Source organism: Schistocerca gregaria, chromosome X (genome assembly GCF_023897955.1).
Source record: "Schistocerca gregaria isolate iqSchGreg1 chromosome X, iqSchGreg1.2, whole genome shotgun sequence".
In the NCBI taxonomy this organism is placed as follows: domain Eukaryota; kingdom Metazoa; phylum Arthropoda; class Insecta; order Orthoptera; family Acrididae; genus Schistocerca; species Schistocerca gregaria.
This window is the reverse complement of record NC_064931.1, coordinates 533,076,670-533,097,893: the sequence shown is the minus strand read 5'-3', so window position 1 is coordinate 533,097,893 and position 21,224 is coordinate 533,076,670. Positions and strand designations below refer to the sequence as shown.

The following is a 21,224-nucleotide window of genomic DNA, read 5'->3' as shown; positions in this document are numbered from 1 at the left end:
AACCACCAAGATATAGAGGAAGTTGACTCAGTCAAATTCTTAGGTTTAAATGTAGCTAAATATTTGAACCGGCAGGCTCACATTAAATACCTGGCAAACAAACTGAGCAGCTTTCTTCATTTGCAGTGCAAATATTGTCAACAGCAACTGACATGGACACACAAAAAGTAGCATATACAAGCTACTTTGAATCCATTATTAGGTATGCTATTGTTTTTTGGAGTAACTCGACAATCAATGTGCGGATACTAAAAATACAGGAAAAAATCATTCGAAATATGTGCACTGCAAATCACAAAGAAGCACGTTGACCATTATTTGGAAAACTTAAAATATTAACTATGCCATCCTTATACATATATGAGATTATTATATTTTTGTACACTTGACATGAATTATTTGAGGGAAGCCATTTTGTCCATTCACATGATACTAGAAATTCTTATGCTCCCTACCCACCGCCTCAGACTGTATTCCCAGGGACCTCAATACATGGGAATGAAAATTTGTAATAAATTGAAAAGGGAAGAAGTTGATGAAGAGAAATTTAGGTTCACTTAAAAGAAAGCTATGTGAGGTACTGACACTGAAGTGTTATTACTCAGTGGATGAATTCATGCAGAACAAACTCGAAATTTGAGCTGGATACAACGTATTACACATTCCAAGAAATATCCTTATAATGTTGTTATTTATTGTAGTGCTATTATTTATAAATGCAAAAATCATTGTAACTGTGTTATAAATTTTTGACATGTCTCCTGTACACAAACAAAATGGATTGCAAATGTACATCATGAGATGAATAAAACACAATTGGCACCACTAATCCTTGTGGTTGTTCCAGGATTGTGAACTGAGAAAGCATGCCTGGGATTGACTACCAATTGTTGAAATAAAGACCTAATTCTTTTGAATGAAAAAAACTTTTAAAAGATAATGATCCTTTCAAGTACAATGAACTTTCATCAATAAAAATCTTTTGGTGGTGGTAACATTTACTGTGGTATGCCTTATGAACTTTGTCAACACTATTTCTAATCCTGAAGAAACTTTTTATGCTAGCAGAGCTGTCACTGAAGAATTCTCAGAAAGTAGACAGTGCATCGGTAAACAATTTAGTAAAAAATCATATCAGGAAAATGTGCATATCTGGATCATTTGCTGCAAACTTTCACCAGCTGGATTTTTTTGGTGATCCGCCCAAGGCATTTGAGTACATAGATCATGTTACTCTCCTAGAGAAAAAGTTTACTGGAACTGCTGTTGTTACAACCTATTTGAATCATACTTAACAGACAGAATGCAAAAAGTTGTGCTGAATAATTCATATCAGCGCACACTCCGCTGCAGAGTGAAAATCTCATTCTAGAATTCAAACAACGTTGGAAGGAAAGTAAATTTTAGTGACTGGGGATAAATCACAAAGGGAGTCCCACAGTTTTCAATTTTGGGTACACTCCTATCCTTTATATATGTGAAGGATCTTCCACTTATCATACAATGAGCAGAATAGGTACTTTTTGCAGATGATGCTAGTGCTATGAATCCCATTAGAAAGAAAGGAAAAGAATAAATTGTTAGTGATGTTTTTCAAAGCACTATTAAGTTAATTTCTGAAAATAGACTCTCCCTTAATGTGAGAGAACTCACTATATGAGTTCAACAAATAGTCATACCAACGATTGATATAGAAAATGAACAGGATTCAGTAAATACGGAAGAATGTTCCAAATTCTTGGGTTGACTTACTAGTGAAAAATTAAGCCGGAAGAAACACAGTACTCAACTGCTCAAACAATTAAGTTCAACTACTTTTGTTTTTCATATAATTGCTAGTCTTGGCCAGCCACTGTGGCTGAGCAGTTCTATGTGTTTCAGTCCAGAACGGCACTGCTGCTACGGTCGCAGGTTCGAACCCTGCCTCGGGCATGGATGTGTGTGATGTCCTTAGGTTAGTTAGGTTTAAGCGGTTCCAAGTCTAGGGGACTGATGACCTCAGATGTTAAGTCCCATAGTGCTTAGAGCCATTTGAACCATTTTCGCTAGTCTTGGACCCAAACAAGTTAACCTCCTAACAAATTTTCATATTTTGACTCTGTAATGCATTATGGAATAATTTACTGGGGTAATTCATCACTCAGAAAGCATTCATCACATAAAAGTAAGCAATAAGCATAATAAGTGATCTTCACCAGCAGTCATCTTATAGATATCTATTCAAAGAGTTAGGCATTTTAACTGCTATTATTATTATTGTTGGACGTCACTAGACCCTGTTGAATCACACAAAGCTATTATGTTTCAGCCTTCAGAGTTTCCAAGCAGATCTTATTTTTTCTCCTTGGATTCTTTTTCTTTCTTCAGTCAACATTGTCTGTGTTCTGTTGGTGACTTTGTGTGCTAATTTTTTTTTGTCTGTACAATTTTATGTTGAAAATATGTGATTGACTTATATGAGCCTTTTCTAAGCCCTTTTTGGCCTGCTGAATTCAGGATGCGATTTTGACTTGTTATATTGGTCTGTCATGAAATTTGATATCATTATTATTATTATTATTATTATTATTATTATTACTACTACTACTTTTTTTCAGGGGATTGTAGTCTGCATCTGTCTTCTATCCTTTCTTTATTTTCCGTACAAGAATTCAGGCTTGATAACTGTATTACAGTGCCATATTTTGTAGAGTATGGCCATCATGTTTTTTGTTGTAGGTTATGTAAGTTTTACAATAAGCTCTCCTATGTTTTTACATTTGGTTTTCTGTGCCATTTTCTCTCCCCCTGTAGGATCAAGAATTTCGTCGAATTGCTTAAAGTATGAAACACTCTTAATTTCTCCATATTTTGTAATCAGCTTATGAGCAGAGTGTTTTGAGCAGATGTACTCAATTTCTTTAGAAGAATATTTGAGGACCTACTCTTTCACCATCTTCCTTGAGAGTTTCTATTCATTTGATTGCTGTTGTCTCAGCATCTGCTTTTGCCAGATCATCTGCAAAAGCTAAATGAGAAATCTGGATGCCATTTTAAGGTCTTCCAAGTTGTGTGGGCTTCTAGTGGTTTTGGTTTTAGTTCTAGTTCTTTCTCCACTCTCAGATGAATTTGTCAAAAACCAGTTTAAAGAGATAGGAGACAGACTGTTGCCCTGTTGAACACTGGTTCTGAACAGAAATAGTTCTGACACCTCACCAATGAATTTTACTTCAAAGGTAAGTTTTTGTTGAGATGTATGATTTTGGGGTTGAATTCTTGTTCTTCAGTGGACTGGACTGGGACTGGATAGAATCATATGCCTTCTCAAAATCAACAAAGGAGCATGTGATTGGCTCTTCTTGCAGGCTTTTATTTTAATTTTTAAATTGAATATTTGCACTATACATTTTCGACCAGTGCAGAAGCGGGCTTGGTATTCACCAATTTTGTGACTGAGTTACTAATGAAAGTCATTGCAAATAATCCATCACAATTTGAAAAGAATGTTTGAAAAGACTAGCAATGTCCATACCCAAAACACTAGAAGAAAAACTGACCTTTATAACTCATTATCATTAAAGCTGTCAGAGACTCTCCCACCGGAGGTTAAAGTCCTCGTGTGTGTGTGTGTGTGTGTGTGTGTGTGTGTGTGTGTGTGTGTGTGTGTGTGTGTGTGTATTTGTTGTTGTTATTATAAGTTAGTTTAAGTAGTGTGTAAGCCTAGGGACCAATGACCTCAGCGGTGTGGTCCCTTAGGAATTCACACACATTTGAAAATTTGAACACGAGGACTATGTTCATTAATTTTAAATTTAGGCCAGTGTGCCATTTATGAACTCGTTAGTTACCAGCATGTAACATTCAACTGAAAATAATCATGTATACATATCCTGTAAACTGACTCAAGTGATCTAAGGAACTTGTCACTAACTAATTAACTAATTAAATTGTGTAGAACAGAATAACAAAGAGAACAATATTGTAATGCCAACATTAAAAATTATCCAGATACGTAAACAGAAGTTGCAAACTGATTCCAGATCCATAGATTGACAGTTTGGATGGAAATATTCAAAAACTCTGATCACCACCAATAGCAGCCGAGCGGTGTGAGATGCCTCGCCACAGTTCGCGCATTTCCCCCTGTTGGAGGTTCGAGTCCTCCCTCGGACATGGGCATTTGTGTTGTCCTTTGTGTAAGTTAGCTTAAGTTAGATTAAGTAGTGTGTAAGCCTAGGGACCCATGACCTCAGCAGTTTGCTCGCATAGGAACTTACCACAAAATACCACCAATAGCAGGTTTACGCAATTGCTGCACAGCCGGTCTAACTCCTAAGATGCACATACAAATTTTTAAAGTTATTGCATGATGTAGACAGCAAAGCTTGTACCGTGTGTTACAGCCAGTACCAGGGGAATGTAAAGAATGTGTTGTTGCGGAAGTCAGGGTGCCTTTCATAATACATTTGCACACTGAGCCAAGTCGTAATTGAGAAGTACGAACAGCGCAGTATGACAGCACCTAATGCATCATTCTGTGAGCCTAGCAATATAGAGTCAACACATAACCTCCAAGGTCATTCACTCCATGGCATCCATCTTATGGAAAGTGCAAAGGTTAGGGGAACTGACAATAATTGAGGCACCACAATGGGATAATTTCCACTGACACCTCCAGATAATGAGGGCAAATGACCGCATCGCTGGTCACAATGATGATATGTCCATCTAGAACCTCCTGACTGCACCTAGCTGCCCTACCCTCCCTCCACCTTGTCCCTGTATGCCCGCACAAGCAGCACTTTCTTGTCTCCCATCCCTACTCTGCTATCCCTCCCTGTCCCTGCCCCACCCTCCTCCTTACCCCCACCACCTGGTTGCCTGTCCCATCAAGCGCTGCTGCTCGCAGTCCGGCTTCAGAGGCCAGAGGCTGTGGTCATGTGTGTTTTAGTTGTGTGTGTGTGTGTGTGTGTGTGTGTGTGTGTGTGTGTGTGTGTGTGTGTGTGGGTGGTTGTCTCTTTTCAAAGAAGGCATTGTTGGCTGAAAGCTCCCTTTCTGACAGTCTTTTTTGTTGTGCCTATCTGTGACTCGTCATCTCTGCTGTATGACGAGTAGCAACTATCCTTTTCATAATATTGAATCAATAATGTCGATAACACAAAGAATGATGAATACTTTGGTATGGGTTTCTTCAAAGTAGTAGCCCGGTTTTGGAAGGTGGTAGATTTTTTGAGTGTTATGTAAAAATGACATGATTACTGGATACAAAATTGCAGAAGAAAAATAGTGGCATAGGTCATCAGATATCCAAATAATGTAACTTATTTCTGTTTCAGGCAAGGTGATGAGTCAGACAGCACTTTTATTGTTCTAAGCGGTCGTCTAAGATCTGTAATCACACACAGCAATGGCAAAAAGGAGCAAGTTGGTGAATATGGCAAGGGTGACCTTATTGGAATTGTAAGTAACATAATGTTGAAGTCTGTTCATATAATGTTTGTATTTTGAGAAACTTAATTAGAAAATAAAGGTTTGTATATTAATAATTTATACTATAAATCAAGATTTATGTGATTAGTATAGCATTATTTAGTTTTACACAATAAAAAGAATGTTTTATTGCAACTTAATCTGAGTCAAATGTAGAACCAAATTAGTCCAACTCAGTGAAGCAGATGTGATTAAACACCGAAGAGGTCTTAGTTTGAATCCATATGCAGCCTTCTTTATTAAAGTTCTTGTGTGGTGTCTCTAAATCACTTCAAGTAAAAATGTCATGACTGGTTCTTTCTCTTTTAATGTACACTAGAGCTATCATTCTCTCTCAGCTTGATGAAGTATTCTAACATATCTTAATGGAGCAATACATAAAATAAGGGAAAGGCAACCACTCACCTGTAGCGGATCAGAGTATGGTGCACAGAAACACATAATAGAAAACAGCATTTACACTAGCATTCAAGCACTGGCTCTTTTTCGAGCAATGACACACACACACACACACACACACACACACACACACACACACACACACACACACACAATAGACACCCAAATGCACCCTACTTTAGCCATGGCAATTCTTGTGGTGGCCACGAGAGTGTGTGTTCGGGTGTCTGTGTTGTGTGAGAGAATGTGTGCTATTGCTAGAAAAAGAGCTAGTGCTCAACAGCTAATGTGAATGTCATTTTCTATTATGTGTTTCTGCACTCCACATACTGATCTAGTACAGGATATTTCTTATACATTTTTTTTATTCTGCCCTGAACACTGAAAATCAAACTGAAGTAATATATTTATTCTCCATAGATAAATACAAGATTTACTTTGGATTGCAGACACACAGAACAATTTGTGTCATAAGTACATAGGTAAATCATGTAAACAAATCCAATAATACATTGTTTCTTAGTTACTTATAACTAGTATGGTACAAATGTGAAGCTAAGCTATTCCTGTGGAAGGAATTCTGTGGTGCTAAATGCACTTATCAGTAAGATATCCCCAGTATGAGGTTGTACTTCATCTTTAATGACCTCTCCATTGACAGGATGTTAAACACTAATCTTTCTTCCTCCTCCTTTTTGAACCCATGTCAACACAGCTTTCTTCAATTCATAAGTGCCTTGATTGTCTATTGTTTAACATGATCCCTATGTTGTCACCTGTAATGATGAGTACTCTGTTTATCTGCTTGTCTGTGACATTTTCCCATCTCCTATTTTGCACGTGAAGTGTGGGAATACTAATGCAAAGAACTTGTAACATAGTCATCATTTGATAAATCTGGTGTGTTTTTGCAATGCTGTGTTTGCAAGAGTGGTGACTGTTTCACATACACCAAGTAGGGCAGTTGTTTCATCCCATTTTAGTTCTATATCATCATCAGACATAAAACATTGTATTACACCAGCTTGATGATTTTCATTTAAATCAGTTATATTTATTTTTTATGTTCAAAATGTAATGTAATAATTACTTTGATAATAACTCCTGAAGATATCAAACACAACAGAGTGATTTAGTGTCAGATTGTCCTGGGTCCCTTCAAAACCCCTGTTGTATTGAAAGTTCCTGTGTGCCAGACCAGAACTTGAACCTTGAACCGTTGCCTTTCAGGGTCATAGCTTTACTTCTGCCAATACTTCATCTCTTATCTCCTGAAATTCACAGGAGTTCTCCTGCATACCTTGTCGGTCTAGCACTCTTGAAATATATGATATTGCGGATACGTGGCTAAGCTGCTCCCTGGGGGAATATTTCCTGAGTAAATTTTCACTCTGCTTCCTCAAACATTGAAGTTTCCAGTTAATTAAGTACATATGTCCAAGAGAAACTCCCAAAATGTGTCAGATCTAAGAATAAATACACCATTCCCAAATGCCTACTCAACATTACAGATGCTGAAACATCTTGATACTAGAATGGTGGAGTTTCTGACATTCCTAAAATGATGGCAAGGGGTCAAATATGACCTTGCATAAAATATTTTTGTATTTAACATAAACAAGCACTTCATTTTAGTAAGTGTTAATCGCTACCTTTTAGTGAGTTCTAACAATAATTGTATGCTAACAAGTTTCCTTAACTGTAGACTGTCACATATTCATTATTTGTAGAACCCTCTAGACACATTTAGATGCCATCATTGCTTGCAGAGTTAGAGTATTTTACTCATTTTATTTATTTATTTAGTTTTGGTATTTCATATTGTGTGACAGTGCTGAAGTACAGTGACCTACTACATACGTTTATTGGATTGGGCATTGTTATTTGTGTGTGATTATATTATCTTTAACACGTGTGAAAATGTTGTTAAATTTGTTAACTACTTCTAAGTCAAAATATCCACGGGTGTACTGCCGGTCTATAGTGTCCAACGGGCACAATATTTCGGCGATCAAACATGTCGCCATCATCAGGTGAACTGACGGACTGAGCTCCTGTGAACGTGCCGGCACGTTCACAGGAGCTCAGTCCGTCAGTTCACCTGATGATGGCGACATGTTTGATCGCCGAAATATTGTGCCCGTTGGACACTATAGACCGGCAGTACACCCGTGGATATTTTGATTATCAAATACGCCGGGAGAAACTCAAGAATTACTTCTAAGTATTTGTTACTTTTTTTATTTTCATATGATAGTATTATATTTTCACACAATGCTCTGTTTTCATCAGTTTTTTTTTTTACACACTCCACACGCTCTTCCCTTTATTTGTTGAATTATATGTGTATGTCTCATTTACATTACTTTTTCTTGCTTAATGCAAGCCATGCCTTTAGCATTCTTCTGCAACTACGTTTGTGGAAGTATAATAACCAAACAGTATACAAAGATGAGATATTCCAGCTTGAAAATTCATGGAAACTGGTCATTTCACATTATTGTTCTGATTCTTCACTGCCTAGTATCCCGACATATGCCATACACGTTTTATCTATGACTGACACTGTTATGCTGATTGACTTATCCGTGAATGCGCATTTTACATGTCTTTATATCATTGTGTCAAATGGATTTAATTCAGTCATGCACTCACCTCAGTTAACAGATGAAATAATGGAAGATTAAATATTGCTGTCCCAGGTGCATTCCTGAAAGATGATAGAATAAAATAATACTCAGTTTGTATGCTGAATTCTCAGGAGAATGGTCTAATCAGTCACACACCAGAAACACCTAAGAAACTGCAGTGTGTGTGTGTGTGTGTGTGTGTGTGTGTGTGTGTGTGTGTCTGTGTTTACAGTAATGTCACCATTATCAATGAAAGTGAAGGAAGACAACCGCGCCTCTGTTTAGGAAACCATTGCATCTTAATGCTCAATTTGCACACTATTATGTTATGAGAAGACACGCTTTGCCTTACGTAAAATGTATTATTTGTTTCCTATCACATTGCCTTTAATTGCTGCAGATGGAAACTTCTTCCAGCAATGGTTCATACTTTTTCCACTCATATTACTTTGAAGTTAATTGACTTTTAATCTATGGTTACTCCATCTGTCACTACACTGACCATCACTGTTACAGTCCTACTGTTGCATCATCATATAGGTTCTTTGTTCTCTCCTCATTTTGTCTTTCTAATTTTAGTTCCATCCTTTTATATTTTCTTTTACATCTACATCTACATTCATACTCCGCAAGCCACCCAACGGTGTGTGGCGGAGGGCACTTTACGTGCCACTGTTATTACCTCCCTTTTCTGTTCCAGTCGCGTATGGTTCGCGGGAAGAACGACTGTCTGAAAGCCTCCGTGCGCGCTCGAATCTTTCTAATTTTACATTCGTGATCTCCACGGGAGGTATAAGTAGGGGGAAGCAGTATATTCGATACCTCATCCAGAAACGCACCCTCTCGAAACCTGGCGAGCAAGCTACACCGCGATGCAGAGCGCCTCTCTTGCAGAGTCTGCCACTTGAGTTTGCTAAACATCTCCGTAACACTATCACGGTTACCAAATAACCCTGTGACGAAACTCGCCACTCTTCTTTGGATCTTCTCTATCTCCTCCGTCAACCCGATCTGGTACGGATCCCACACTGATGAACAATACTCAAGTATAGGTCGAACGAGTGTTTTGTAAGCCATCTCTTTTGTTGATGGACTACATTTTCTAAGGACTCCCCCAATGAATCTCAACCTGGTACCCGCCTTACCAACAATTAATTTTATATGATCATTCCACTTCAAATCGCTCCGCACGCATACTCCCAAATATTTTACAGAAGTAACTGCTACAAGTGTTTGTTCCGCTATCATATAATCATACAATAAAGGGTCCTTCTTTCTATGTATTCACAATACATTACATTTGTCTATGTTAAGGGTAAGTTGCCACTCCCTACACCAAGTGCCTATCCGCTGCAGATCTTCCTGCATTTCGCTACAATTTTCTAATGCTGCAACTTCTCTGTATACTACAGCATCATCCGCGAAAAGCCGCATGGAACTTCCAACACTATCTACTAGGTCATTTATATATATTGTGAAAAGCAATGGTCCCATAACACTCCCCTGTGGCACGCCAGAGGTTACTTTAACGTCTGTAGACATCTCTCCATTGATAACAACATGCTGTGTACTGTTTGCTAAAAACTCTTCAATCCAGTCACACAGCTGATATGATATTCCGTAGGCTCTTACTTTATCAGCCGACAGTGCGGAGCTGTATTGAATGCCTTCCGGAAGTCAAGGAAAATAGCATCTACCTGGGAGCCTGTATCTAATATTTTCTGGGTCTCATGAACAAATAAAGCGAGTTGGGTCTCACACAATTGCTGTTTCCGGAATCCATGTTGAGTCCTACAGAGTAGATTCTGGGTTTCCAAAAACGACATGATTCTCGAGCAAAAAACATGTTCTAAAATTTTGCAACAGATCAACGTCAGAGATATAGGTCTATAGTTTTGCGCATCTGCTCGATGACCCTTTTTGAAGACTGGGAGTACCTGTGCTCTTTTCTAATCATTTGGAACCTTCCGTTCCTCTAGAGACTTGAGGTACACGGCTGTTAGAAGGGTGGCAAGTTCTTTCGCGTACTCTGTGTAGAATCGAATTGGTATTCCGTCAGGTCCAGTGGAGTGATTTCAGTTGCTTTTCTATTCCTTGGACACTTATTTCGATGTCAGCCATTTTTTCATTTGTGCGAGGATTTAGAGAAGGAACTGCAGTGCGGTCTTCCTCTGTGAAACAGCTTTGGAAAAAGGTGTTTAGTATTTCAGCTTTACGCGTGTCATCCTCTGTTTCAAAGCCATCATCATCCCGGAGTGTCTGGATATGCTGTTTCGAGCCACTTACTGATTTAACGTAAGACCAGAACTTCCTAGGAATTTCTGTCAAGTCGATACATAGAATTTTACTTTCGAATTCACTGAACGCTTCATGCATAGCCCTCCTTATGCTAACTTTGACATCGTTTAGGTTCTGTTTGTCTGAGAAGTTTTGGCTGCGTTTAAACTTGGAGTGAAGCTCTCTTTGCTTCCGCAGTAGTTTCCTAACTTTGTTGTTGAACCACGGTGGGTTTTTCCCGTCCCTCACAGTTTTACTCGGCACGTACCTGTCTAAAACGCATTTTACAATTGCCTTAAACTTTTTCCATAAACACTCAACATTGTCAGTGTCGGAACAGAAATTTTCGTTTTGATGTGTTAGGTAGTCTGAAATCTGCCTTCTATTACTCTTGCTAAACAGATAAACCTTCCTCCCTTTTTTTATATTCCTATTAACTTCCATATTCAGGGATGCTGCAATGGCCTTATGGTCACTGATTCCCTGTTCTGCACTTAGAGTCGAAAAGTTCGGTTCAGCTTGTTATCAGTAGGTCCAAGATGTTATCTCCACGAGTCGGTTCTCTGTTTAATTGCTTGAGGTAATTTTCGGATAGTACACTCAGTATAATGTCACTCGATGCCCTGTCCCTACCACCCGTCCTAAACATCTGAGTGTCCCAGTCTATATCTGGTAAATTGAAATCTCCACCTAAGACTATAATATGCTGAGAAAATTTATGTGAAATGTATTCCAAATTTTCTCGCAGCTGTTCTGCCACTAATGCTGCTGAGTTGGGAGGCCGGTAAAAGGAGCCAATTATTAACCTAGCTCGGTTGTTGAGTGTAACCTCCACCCATAATATTTCACAGGAACTATCCACTTCTACTTCACTACAGGATAAGCTACTACTAAGAGCGACAAACACGCCACCACTGGTTGCATGCAATCTATCCTTTCTAAACACTGTCTGTGCTTTTGTAAAAATTTTCGGCAGAATTTATCTCTGGCTTCACCCAGCTTTCTGTACCTATAACGATTTCAGATTCGGTGCTTTCTATCAGCGCTTGAAGATCCGGTACTTTACCAATGCAGCTTCGACAGTTTACAATTACAATACCGATTGCTGCTTGGTCCCCGCATGTCCTGACTTTGCCCTGAACCCTTTGAGGCTGTTGCCCTTTCTGTACTTTCCCGAGGCCATCTAACCTAAAAAACTGCCCAGTCCACGCCACACAACCCCTCCTACCCGTGTAGCCACTTGCTGTGTGTAGTGGACTTCTGACCTATCCAGCATAACCCAAAACCCCGCCACCCTATGGCGCTAGTCGAGGAATCTGCAGCCCACACAGTCGCAGAACCGTCTCAGCCTCTGATTCAGGCCCTCCACTCGTCTCTGTACCAAAGGTCCGCAGTCAGTCCTGTCGATGATGCTGCAGATGGTGAGCTCTGCTTCCATCCCGCTAGCGAGACTGGCAGTCTTCACAAAATCAGATAGCCGCCGGAAGCCAGAGAGGATTTCCTCCGATCCTTAGCGACACACATCATTGGTGCTGACGTGAGTGACCACCTGCAGATGGGTGCACCCTGTACCCTTCATGGCAACCGGTAGGACCCTTTCCACATCTGGAATGACTCCTCCCGGTATGCACATGGAGTGCACATTGGTTTTCTTCCCCTCTCTTGCTGCCATATCCCTAAGGGGCCCCATTACGCGCCTGACATTGGAGCTCCAAACTACCAGGAAGCCCACCCTCTGCGACTGCCCAGATCTTGCAGACTGAGGGGCAACCTCTGGAACAGGACAAGCTTCATCATCTTATTTTGACCCTTTTTTCTTTTTTTTCTGTATGTCACCTCAATTTTGATTTTTAGCCCCTGTCATCAATACTGCTGTCCATTCATCCCTTTTTTTTTTTTTTTTTGCTTTTTAATTCATCAATCTGATCTTTCATATATATATTTTAAGCATTAATTCTCAGTTTTCCCTTACATTGTAACTGCAACAGTAATCCTTGGGAAAGTAGCTGGGTGTGAGCATCTTGCTGACTCAGTATTTCAGTGAAAGCTCATTCACCTCCGCAGGTACTACTGAAATGTCAGGGAGGTGCCTCATGATTATATACTTCAGTATGATGTGTCTGCCTCTAGTCACCCATGTGTTCCCCAGTGTGGTGTGCTCTACTTGAATGATTTGGGAGACTTGATGTTCCATATTTAGTTTATTTCTTTGCATCGGGCCGTTCTGTACATTGTCCATAAACATGGTGATAATGGGAGTCTAGGTGATAACTTTTTGGTTTGCTCGACACCTTGTGAGGGTTCTGTATGAAGTCCGCATCATTGCGGCCATGGTGGGAGGCCAAGATGTTCAGATGCCAAGTATTTTTGCTTGTTCTGTCTGCAGTCTGGTCTCATTGGGAATGCTGGGAAAAGCAGGTATTAAGTTTTCAGTTCACACTTCAGTGCTCTAATACTTGAGGAATTGCTGTTCAAGTAACAACACATCATATCTATGTTACACATGGCACTGAGCTGAGCAAAGCAGTGAATTAGTGCACTGGAAGAGACACAGGACTTACATTTAGAAGCAGCTGGTTTCAAATCCCAGCCATCCAGATTTTGATTTTCCATAGTTTTGTGAAAACATTTAAGATGAAATCTGGGATGGCTCCTTTGAAGAGCAAAAAAGGGGGCTGTGATTTCTTTCCTACCCTTGTCCAATTCAAACTAGTGTTCCATATCTGAAGACAGTGTCTGCAATGTGGCATAAAACCCTAATCCTCTAACCTTTCTTGACTCCTTGCTTCCATCACACATTAAGATTTCTGCGGTAAATATTACCTTCTCTGCAGCACTTTATATTGTAAATGGAAAATTTGTATTCTGTGTTCACTGGTAGTTGGGTAAAACTACTTGAGAGTGTTTTTGTCACACAGATTTAGAATTAGCAGTTTTTATTAGATGTGGGAAGTATTGTGTTCAAGGAAGAGAAGAAATAGTTCATCATTTCTGTAGCATTTTTAAAACTGCAAGGTTTCTCTTGTTAGGTCCAAATGACAAGCACCTCAAGTAATATAACTCTGTTCAGTTTCGACCAATTTGGAGCCCTCAAGTTGTCAAGTTGAGAGGTGATCAGCATCATCCCCATCTTCTGCTATTGTAAGTGCGCTCTCTCTCTCTCTCTCTCTCTCTCTCTCTCTCTCTCTCTGTCTGTCTGTCTGTCTGTGTGTGTGTGTGTGTGTGGGGGGGGGGGGGGGGGGGTGGTTAACGCGCGCGCACTTGTGTGTGCCAGTGAGAAACTTTGAACATGGCAATGGAATTTTGTGCATTACAGAGGCCAGGATTTTGGTTCAACAGCCTGAATTGTGAGGGTGGTAGAAACTTCTTTAACATGGGTGAGTGGTGGGGGCCTCAAGTTAAGCAAAGTGCAAAAGAAAGGAAATGAATGTGCATGTAAAATGCTCATTTGTTGACACCTGGCAGTTGTTACGGCTCACTCATTCATGCGGGATATCCATGACTGGAAACCTTCATCTCTAGATACTCACAGGACATAATATCAATTTATTTTTCAATTTAATACCCATGTACACTAATACACTTGCGGGCACACTCAGATAACTTCTGCAAACCATTCAAATGAAAGGTTTTCGATTTAGAGTTCAACCAAGCATTCGCAGCATCAACCATTCCATCATCCTTGTCAAACTGTTGTCCTTTGAGGTCTTTTTTTAGGTTTGGGAAAAGAAAAAGTCTGGAAGAGCCAAATCTGGAGAATATGACAGATGACGTAACAATTCGAACCTGTAGTCATGCAGAGTTTCCGGTGTGGCGAGGGCTTTGTGTACTGGTGCTTTGTCCTGATGCTTTGTCCTGATGCAAAAGAACTCCACACACCAATTTTCCACGCCTTTTTTTCTTTATCTCTTCTCTCATATGTTTTAGAAGGGTGCAGTAGTATGATGCATTGATAGTGACGCACTTTTGCAAGTAATCCACCATAATTAGCCCTTTGTATTCCAGAAAACGATGCCACCACCGTACTGGCTGATTTTTGCACCTGGAATTTTTTTGGTGTACGGGATGAAGAATGTTTCCATTGTTGTGCCTGATGTTTTGTCTCAGGATCAAAGTGGTGAAGTCACATTTTGTCCATTGTCACATATCTTGCAAGAGAGCTGCCTTCATCTGCTTCCCCCCCTGTGGGTTCGGGGGTAAGAATAGGCCCACGGTATTCCTGCCTGTCGTAAGAGGCGACTAAAAGGAGTCTCAAACGTTTTGGCCTTGTGAGATGGTCCCCTAACGGGTTTGACCTCCATCCTTCTAAATTTTCCGAAGAGCGAGCCGATTGGGGAAGGGCGCCTTACAAGGAGCGATGTGTCCATCAAGCATTACCATCTCTAGCCAGGTTTGTCGTCATCGCTTAGCAGTCCCGCTCACCTACCATCTCTTGGGCGTGGATTTGTTCTTGGGTGCGGTCTCTTGCAGTCTGCTATGCTGTGCCGCTTTATGCGCCAATGACGATATTGGACTACATCACCTGAAATCCAGCACGGTAGCCAGTCCGTTGTGGTGGGGCCGCCATGTACCCTGTTGGTTGTAGCCCCCTGACTACACAGGGATCGCTCTGCTGATGCCAGCGCCGTTAACTCCCCACGTATGCCAAGGAGTAGATGCCTATCTCCTTGGGGCATTGGGACTCCCGGCAATGGCCATCCTGCCAGGTGGTCGTTGCTGAGGCTGGGTGGCGCCCGTGGGGAGGGCCCTTGGTCGGAGTAGGTGGCATCAGGGCGGATGACCCGCAATGAAGCATGGTACATCATCTCTTGCTGGTGGCCAGCCGCCAGCAGTCTCTAAGCGTTCCAGGGCTCAATACAACGCAACTACATATGACCCCAAATCGTTCCCCTCCCTGGCTACACCATGGGAGGAACGAAAGACTAAGGATGCCAGCGAACCATACTCGCCCCGCTACCTGGTGTGTACAAGAGCTGATGGTGAATCCTTTACATCCATGAAGCCTCAGTTCTTCGTCGAGCACTTAGAGGACAAGTTCGGGGAGGTGGAGGGCTTGTCCAAAATGCGCTCGGGCTCGGTTTTGATCAAATCGGCGTCCTCCGCCCAGTCCCGCCTGTTACTCGATTGTAACAAGCTGGGGGATGTTCCGGTTACAATCACGCCCCATAAGAGTCTTAATATGGTCCAGGGCATAATATTCCATCGGGACCTTCTATTGCAGTCTGATGACGAGCTTCGCGCCAATTTAGAGCGGCGAGGTGTTCACTTCGTCCGGCGCGTACATCGTGGTCCAAGGGATAAGCAGGTTGCCACCGGTGCCTTCATCTTGGCCTTCGAGGGTGATACTTTACCTGAGAAGGTCAAGGTGATGGTCTATCGTTGTGATGTCAAGCCATATATCCCTCCCCCGATGCGGTGCTTTAAGTGCTGGAAGTTCGGGCATATGTCTTCCCGCTGTACTTCCGGCCTCACATGTCGAGATTGTGGACGCTCATCACATCCCGATACTCCATGTGCTCCGCCTCCCATCTGTGTAAACTGCGGAGAGCACCACTCACCTTGCTCGCCGGACTGCAGGATCTACCAGAAAGAGCGCAAAATCATGGAGTATAAGACCCTGGACCGCCTGACATACACTGAGGCCAGGCAGAAGTTCGAACGCCTCCATCCTGTTCGAATGCCTGCCTCTTACGCCGCGGCTACTACTGTTATGGCCCCATTAGCTCTCCCTCAGACTGCCACCTCTCAGAGCCGGAATGCTACACCTGCCCCCTTGATGGTGGGGGGCACTTCACTCCCTGCTGCTCCTGCACTACCTGCCTCAGGAGCAGCAACCCCCCAACCATCGGGGACATCAGTCCCCACTTCTAAGCTGGGGAAGCCTCAAACTTCCCCTGCTCGAATAGCACGGAAAGGGTCCCTTGGGTCCCTTCCTTCCCAGGTTTCCGCCTCTGGGAAGGGTGACGTCAGCCAATGGAAGAAAAGCAGACCAGCGGCTGATCGCAGGGCTTCCCGCTCCTCCTCCGTCCCAGAGACTGACTCGCTGGAGCCCTCCCAGCCAATAAAACCCAAGGACCAGAGAGACAAGACGAAGAAGAAGACCTCTAAGGCCAAGGACCACGCGGTGGCATCCACCCCACTGCTCCCTACAGGCTCTGCGTCCGGGGATAAGGTGGAGATCCGGGCGTCCGCTGAGGACTTGGATCTCGCCGGACCCTCAGACGCCATGGAAGCAGATTGTACTGGTCCTCCATCGGTGGCAGCAGGTGACCCAGTGGCGTGATCTGCCTCCTCGGCCCCTTCACGCCTTTTTCGGACATGGACAAAGCAATACTCCAGTGGAACTGCAGCGCTTTTTTCCACCACCTTGCTGAGCTTCGCCAACTCATCAGCAGTCACCCTTTCCTCTGCATTGCCCTACAGGAAACTTGGTTTCCGGCAATGCGGACCCCTGCCCTACGTGGGTATCGGGGTTATTACAAGAACCGGGCAGCTTATGAGAGGGTATCTGGTGGAGTCTGCGTCTACATCCTTAACTCTGTCTACAGCGAATGTGTACCTCTTCACACACCTTTAGAGGCTGTCGCTGTAAGGATGTGGACGCCTCAGCCTATTACTGTCTGCAGTTTGTATCTTCCGCCAGATGGTGATGTCTCGCGTCATGTGTTGGCTGCATTGATAGCACAACTGCCTCCTCCTTTTGTGTTACTGGGCGACTTTAACGCCCATAACCCCCTGTGGGGTAGCGCCGCGATTACTGGCCGGGGTAGAGATGTCGAGACTCTTCTCTCGCAGCTTGACCTCTGCCTCTTAAACACGGGAGAGCCGACACATTTCAGCGTCGTCCATGGCACATTTTCGGCCATCGACCTTTCTATCTGCAGCCCCGGACTTTCACCATCCATCCACTGGAGTGTCCATGACGACTTATGTGGTAGTGACCATTTCCCCATCTTTCTGTCACTACCACAACGTCACTCTTCTGAACGCCCCTCCAGATGGGCTCTGAATAAGGCTGATTGGGGCTTGTTCTCCTCTCTCGCCACTATCGCACCTCCTTCCCCTGACACCATTGATGCGGTGGTTCAGTCGGTCACCACCGGCATCATTTCTGCGGCGGCATCTGCGATTCCCTGTTCATCCGGGTCCCCTCGGAGGAGGACTTTGCCTTGGTGGGCGCCCGAGATCGCAGAGGCGATTAGAGATCGCCGGCGGGCTCTTCAACGCCATAAGCGGCACCCGTCCTTGGAGAACCTCATCGTTTTTAAACAGCTCCATGCCCGTGCCCGACGCCTTATTCGCCAACGGAAGCAGGAGTGCTGGGAACGGTATGTTTCCACCATTGGCGTCCGTACCTCTGCATCGCAGGTTTGGGCTAAGATTAGGCGACTCCATGGCTATCGGCCGCCTGTCTCTGTCCCTGGGCTTTCGCTGAATGGAGTGGTGTGTACTGACTCCGACACGATTGCGGACCGGTTAGCAGCGCATTTTGCTCAGTGTTCTGCATCTACGAATTACCCACTGGCCTTCCGCTCCCGGAAAGAGCGGTTGGAAAGTTGGAGGCTTTCCTTTCACACGCACCACGCGGAGTCGTACAATGCTCCTTTCAGCGACTGGGAATTCCAGAGTGCCCTATCTGCTTGCCCCGATACGGCTCCTGGGCCAGACCGCATCCACACCCAAATGCTGAAACACCTCTCTGTGAATTGCAAGCGACGCCTCCTAGATGTTTTCAACCGCATCTGGGTTGAGGGTGTGTTCCCGTCTCAATGGCGAGAAAGCATCGTCCTCCCCGTGTTGAAACCTGGCAAGAACCCGCTGGAGGTGGACAGCTACTGCCCCATAAGCCTCACCAACGTTCTTTGCAAGTTGCTAGAACGTATGGTGAGCCGGAGGTTGAGTTGGCTCCTCGAGTCTCGAGGCCTTCTGGCTCCGTCTCAGGGTGGGTTCCGCAAAGGCCGCTCTGCCGTCGATAATCTGGTCTCCCTAGAGTCTGCCGTCCGTACAGCCTTTGCACGCCGCCAACATCTGGTTGCCGTCTTCTTCGACATGCGGAAGGCGTACGATACGACTTGGCGATATCACATCCTGGCCACACTTCATGGGTGGGGTCTTAGGGGCCCGCTCCCGATTTTTAGTCAGAATTTTCTGTTGTCTCGTTCCTTCCGCGTGCAAGTTGCTGCGTCCCATAGTTCCTCCCGGGTCCAGGAGAACGGGGTCCCACAGGGGTCTGTCCTCAGTGTCTCCCTGTTTTTAATTGCGATCAATGGGCTCGCTGAGGCGGTGGGATCGTCCGTCGCATCTTCGTTGTATGCAGACGATTTCTGCCTCTACTACAGCTCCGCTGGCATTGCAGTTGCTGAGCACCAGCTGCAGGGCGCTATCCGCAAGGCGCAGTCGTGGGCTGTAGCGCACGGCTTCCAGTTTTCGGCCGCTAAGACCTGCGTTGTGCATTTCTGCCGGCGTCGCACGGTTCACCCTGAGCCACGCCTTTACCTTGACGGTGAACCTCTTGCTGTGGTAGAGACGCATCGGTTCTTGGGACTGGTATTTGATGCCCGGTTGACTTGGCTGCCTCATATTAGGCAGCTTAAACAAACATGCTGGCGGCATTTAAACGCTCTCCGTTGCCTTAGCCACACCGGATGGGGTGCCGATCGGTCCACCCTTCTCCGGCTGTATCAAGCGCTGATCCAGTCCCGCCTTGATTATGGGTGTGTGGCTTATGGTTCGGCGTCGCCATCAGCGTTGCAATTGCTGGATCCCATCCATCACTGCGGGATCCGACTCGCCACAGGAGCATTTCGGACAAGCCCTGTTGACAGCTTACTTGTGGAGGCTGGTGTTCCTCCATTGCGGATCCGGCGCGACTGACTTCTGGCCGCTTATGCTGCCCACGTTTGTAGCTTGCCAGGGCATCCCAACTACCGTCTCCTGTTCCCGCACTCGATCGTCCATCTTCCAGACAGGCGGCCCCGGTCCGGGTGTACGATCGCGGTTCGCATCCGGGCTCTACTGTGTGGGATTGAGTTTTTTCCTCTCCCGCCTGTTTTCCGGGCCAGTCTCCGTCTGCCCCCTTGGTGTGTGCGCCGACCATGCATTCGGCTGGATTTGGCACAGGGTCCGAAAGACTCGGTCCCTCCTCCGGCCCTCCGCCGCCGCTTTGTTGCTCTCCTTGCCGAGTTTCCCGGATCTGCCATGACCTATACCGACGGTTCGATGGTCTCTGGTCGCACTGGTTACGCTCTTACTCTAGAGGATCATTGTGAGCAACGGTCGCTGGCACCCGGGAACAGTGTATACACTGCCGAGTTGGTTGCCATCTATCGCGCCCTAGAGTATATCCGCTCCCGCTCAGGTGAGTCCTTTGTCATCTGTAGTGACTCCCTGAGTGGTTTACGAGCTCTTGACCAGTGCTTTCCTCGTTCCCGTCTGGTGATGGCCATCCACGAGTCGCTCCATGCTCTTGCCCGTTGCGGCCGCTCCGTGGTCTTTGTTTGGACCCCAGGTCATGTCGGCATCCCGGGCAATGAGCGGGTTGACACGCTGGCTAAACAGGCAGTGTGTTCACCGGCTCTGGAACTCGGCCTTATGGAGTGTGATCTCCTGTCGCTTTTGCGCCAGAAAGTGCTTGGTGCCTGGGGTGACGAGTGGCGCACCCTGCCCACGCCCAACAAACTTCGGGCGGTGAAGGAGACGACCCGTGTGTGGCGCTCCTCCATGCGGGCCTCTCGGAAGGACTCTGTCGTCCTCTGCCGGCTGCGCGTTGGCCACACGTGGCTGACGCACGGCCATTTGTTGCGCCGGGAGGACCCACCGCTATGTCGCTGCGGGACAGCTCTGACGGTGGTCCACATTTTGGTGGACTGCCCGCTTTTAGCAGGACTCAGGCAGACGTTTGCGCTGCCTGATACCCTCCCTGCCCTTTTATGTGATGACGATGCTATGGCGGACCTCGTGTTGAGTTTTATTCGGGCAGGGGGTTTTTATCGTATGATTTGAGTGTTTGTCCTTTTATTTCCTGTATTGACTTGGGCCTTTGGTTTTAAACTGTGGGTTTTAATGTCATTTGGTGGTTGGCTTTTCCTTATTTTCATGGTCGGCCAACCACCTTCACACTCGGTGCGATTTTAGTTCCGTTTGTCTGGTCTTTGTCTGCCTTTCTTGTATTGTGTCGTCCCTTCTCTCAGTTCTCCGTTTTTAACGACTGACAGTTTTTATTTCGTGTGATTTTATCGTGGAACAAGGGACCGATGACCTTAGCAGTCTGGTCCCTTCAATCCCACACCCAACCATCATCTGCTTCAAATTTGTGGATGATTTCTTCACAACACTGGACACGCTCCCATCTATGATCTGCATACAAGTCTTTCGGAACCCACCGAGATGAAACTTTCCGCATTCCCAAAATATCCACAACAATGTCATGAGCATCCCCATGGGAAATTC

At 44.5% G+C, this 21,224-nt stretch overlaps 1 protein-coding gene across 7 annotated transcripts in view; it reads left to right on the top strand.

Moving 5' to 3' along the window:
* LOC126297463 (neuropathy target esterase sws) overlaps nucleotides 1-21,224 on the top strand; it is a 216,467-nt gene that overhangs the window by 84,103 nt on the left and 111,140 nt on the right. For all 7 annotated transcript variants that reach the window (XR_007552528.1, XM_049988336.1, XM_049988335.1 and 4 more), the window contains exon 14: nucleotides 5,316-5,439. Coding sequence is in view for 6 of the 7 variants with exons in the window: in XM_049988336.1 (XP_049844293.1) it covers nucleotides 5,316-5,439 (124 nt within the window). In the remaining variant the exon portion in view is untranslated. The remainder of the gene's footprint in view (nucleotides 1-5,315; nucleotides 5,440-21,224) is intronic.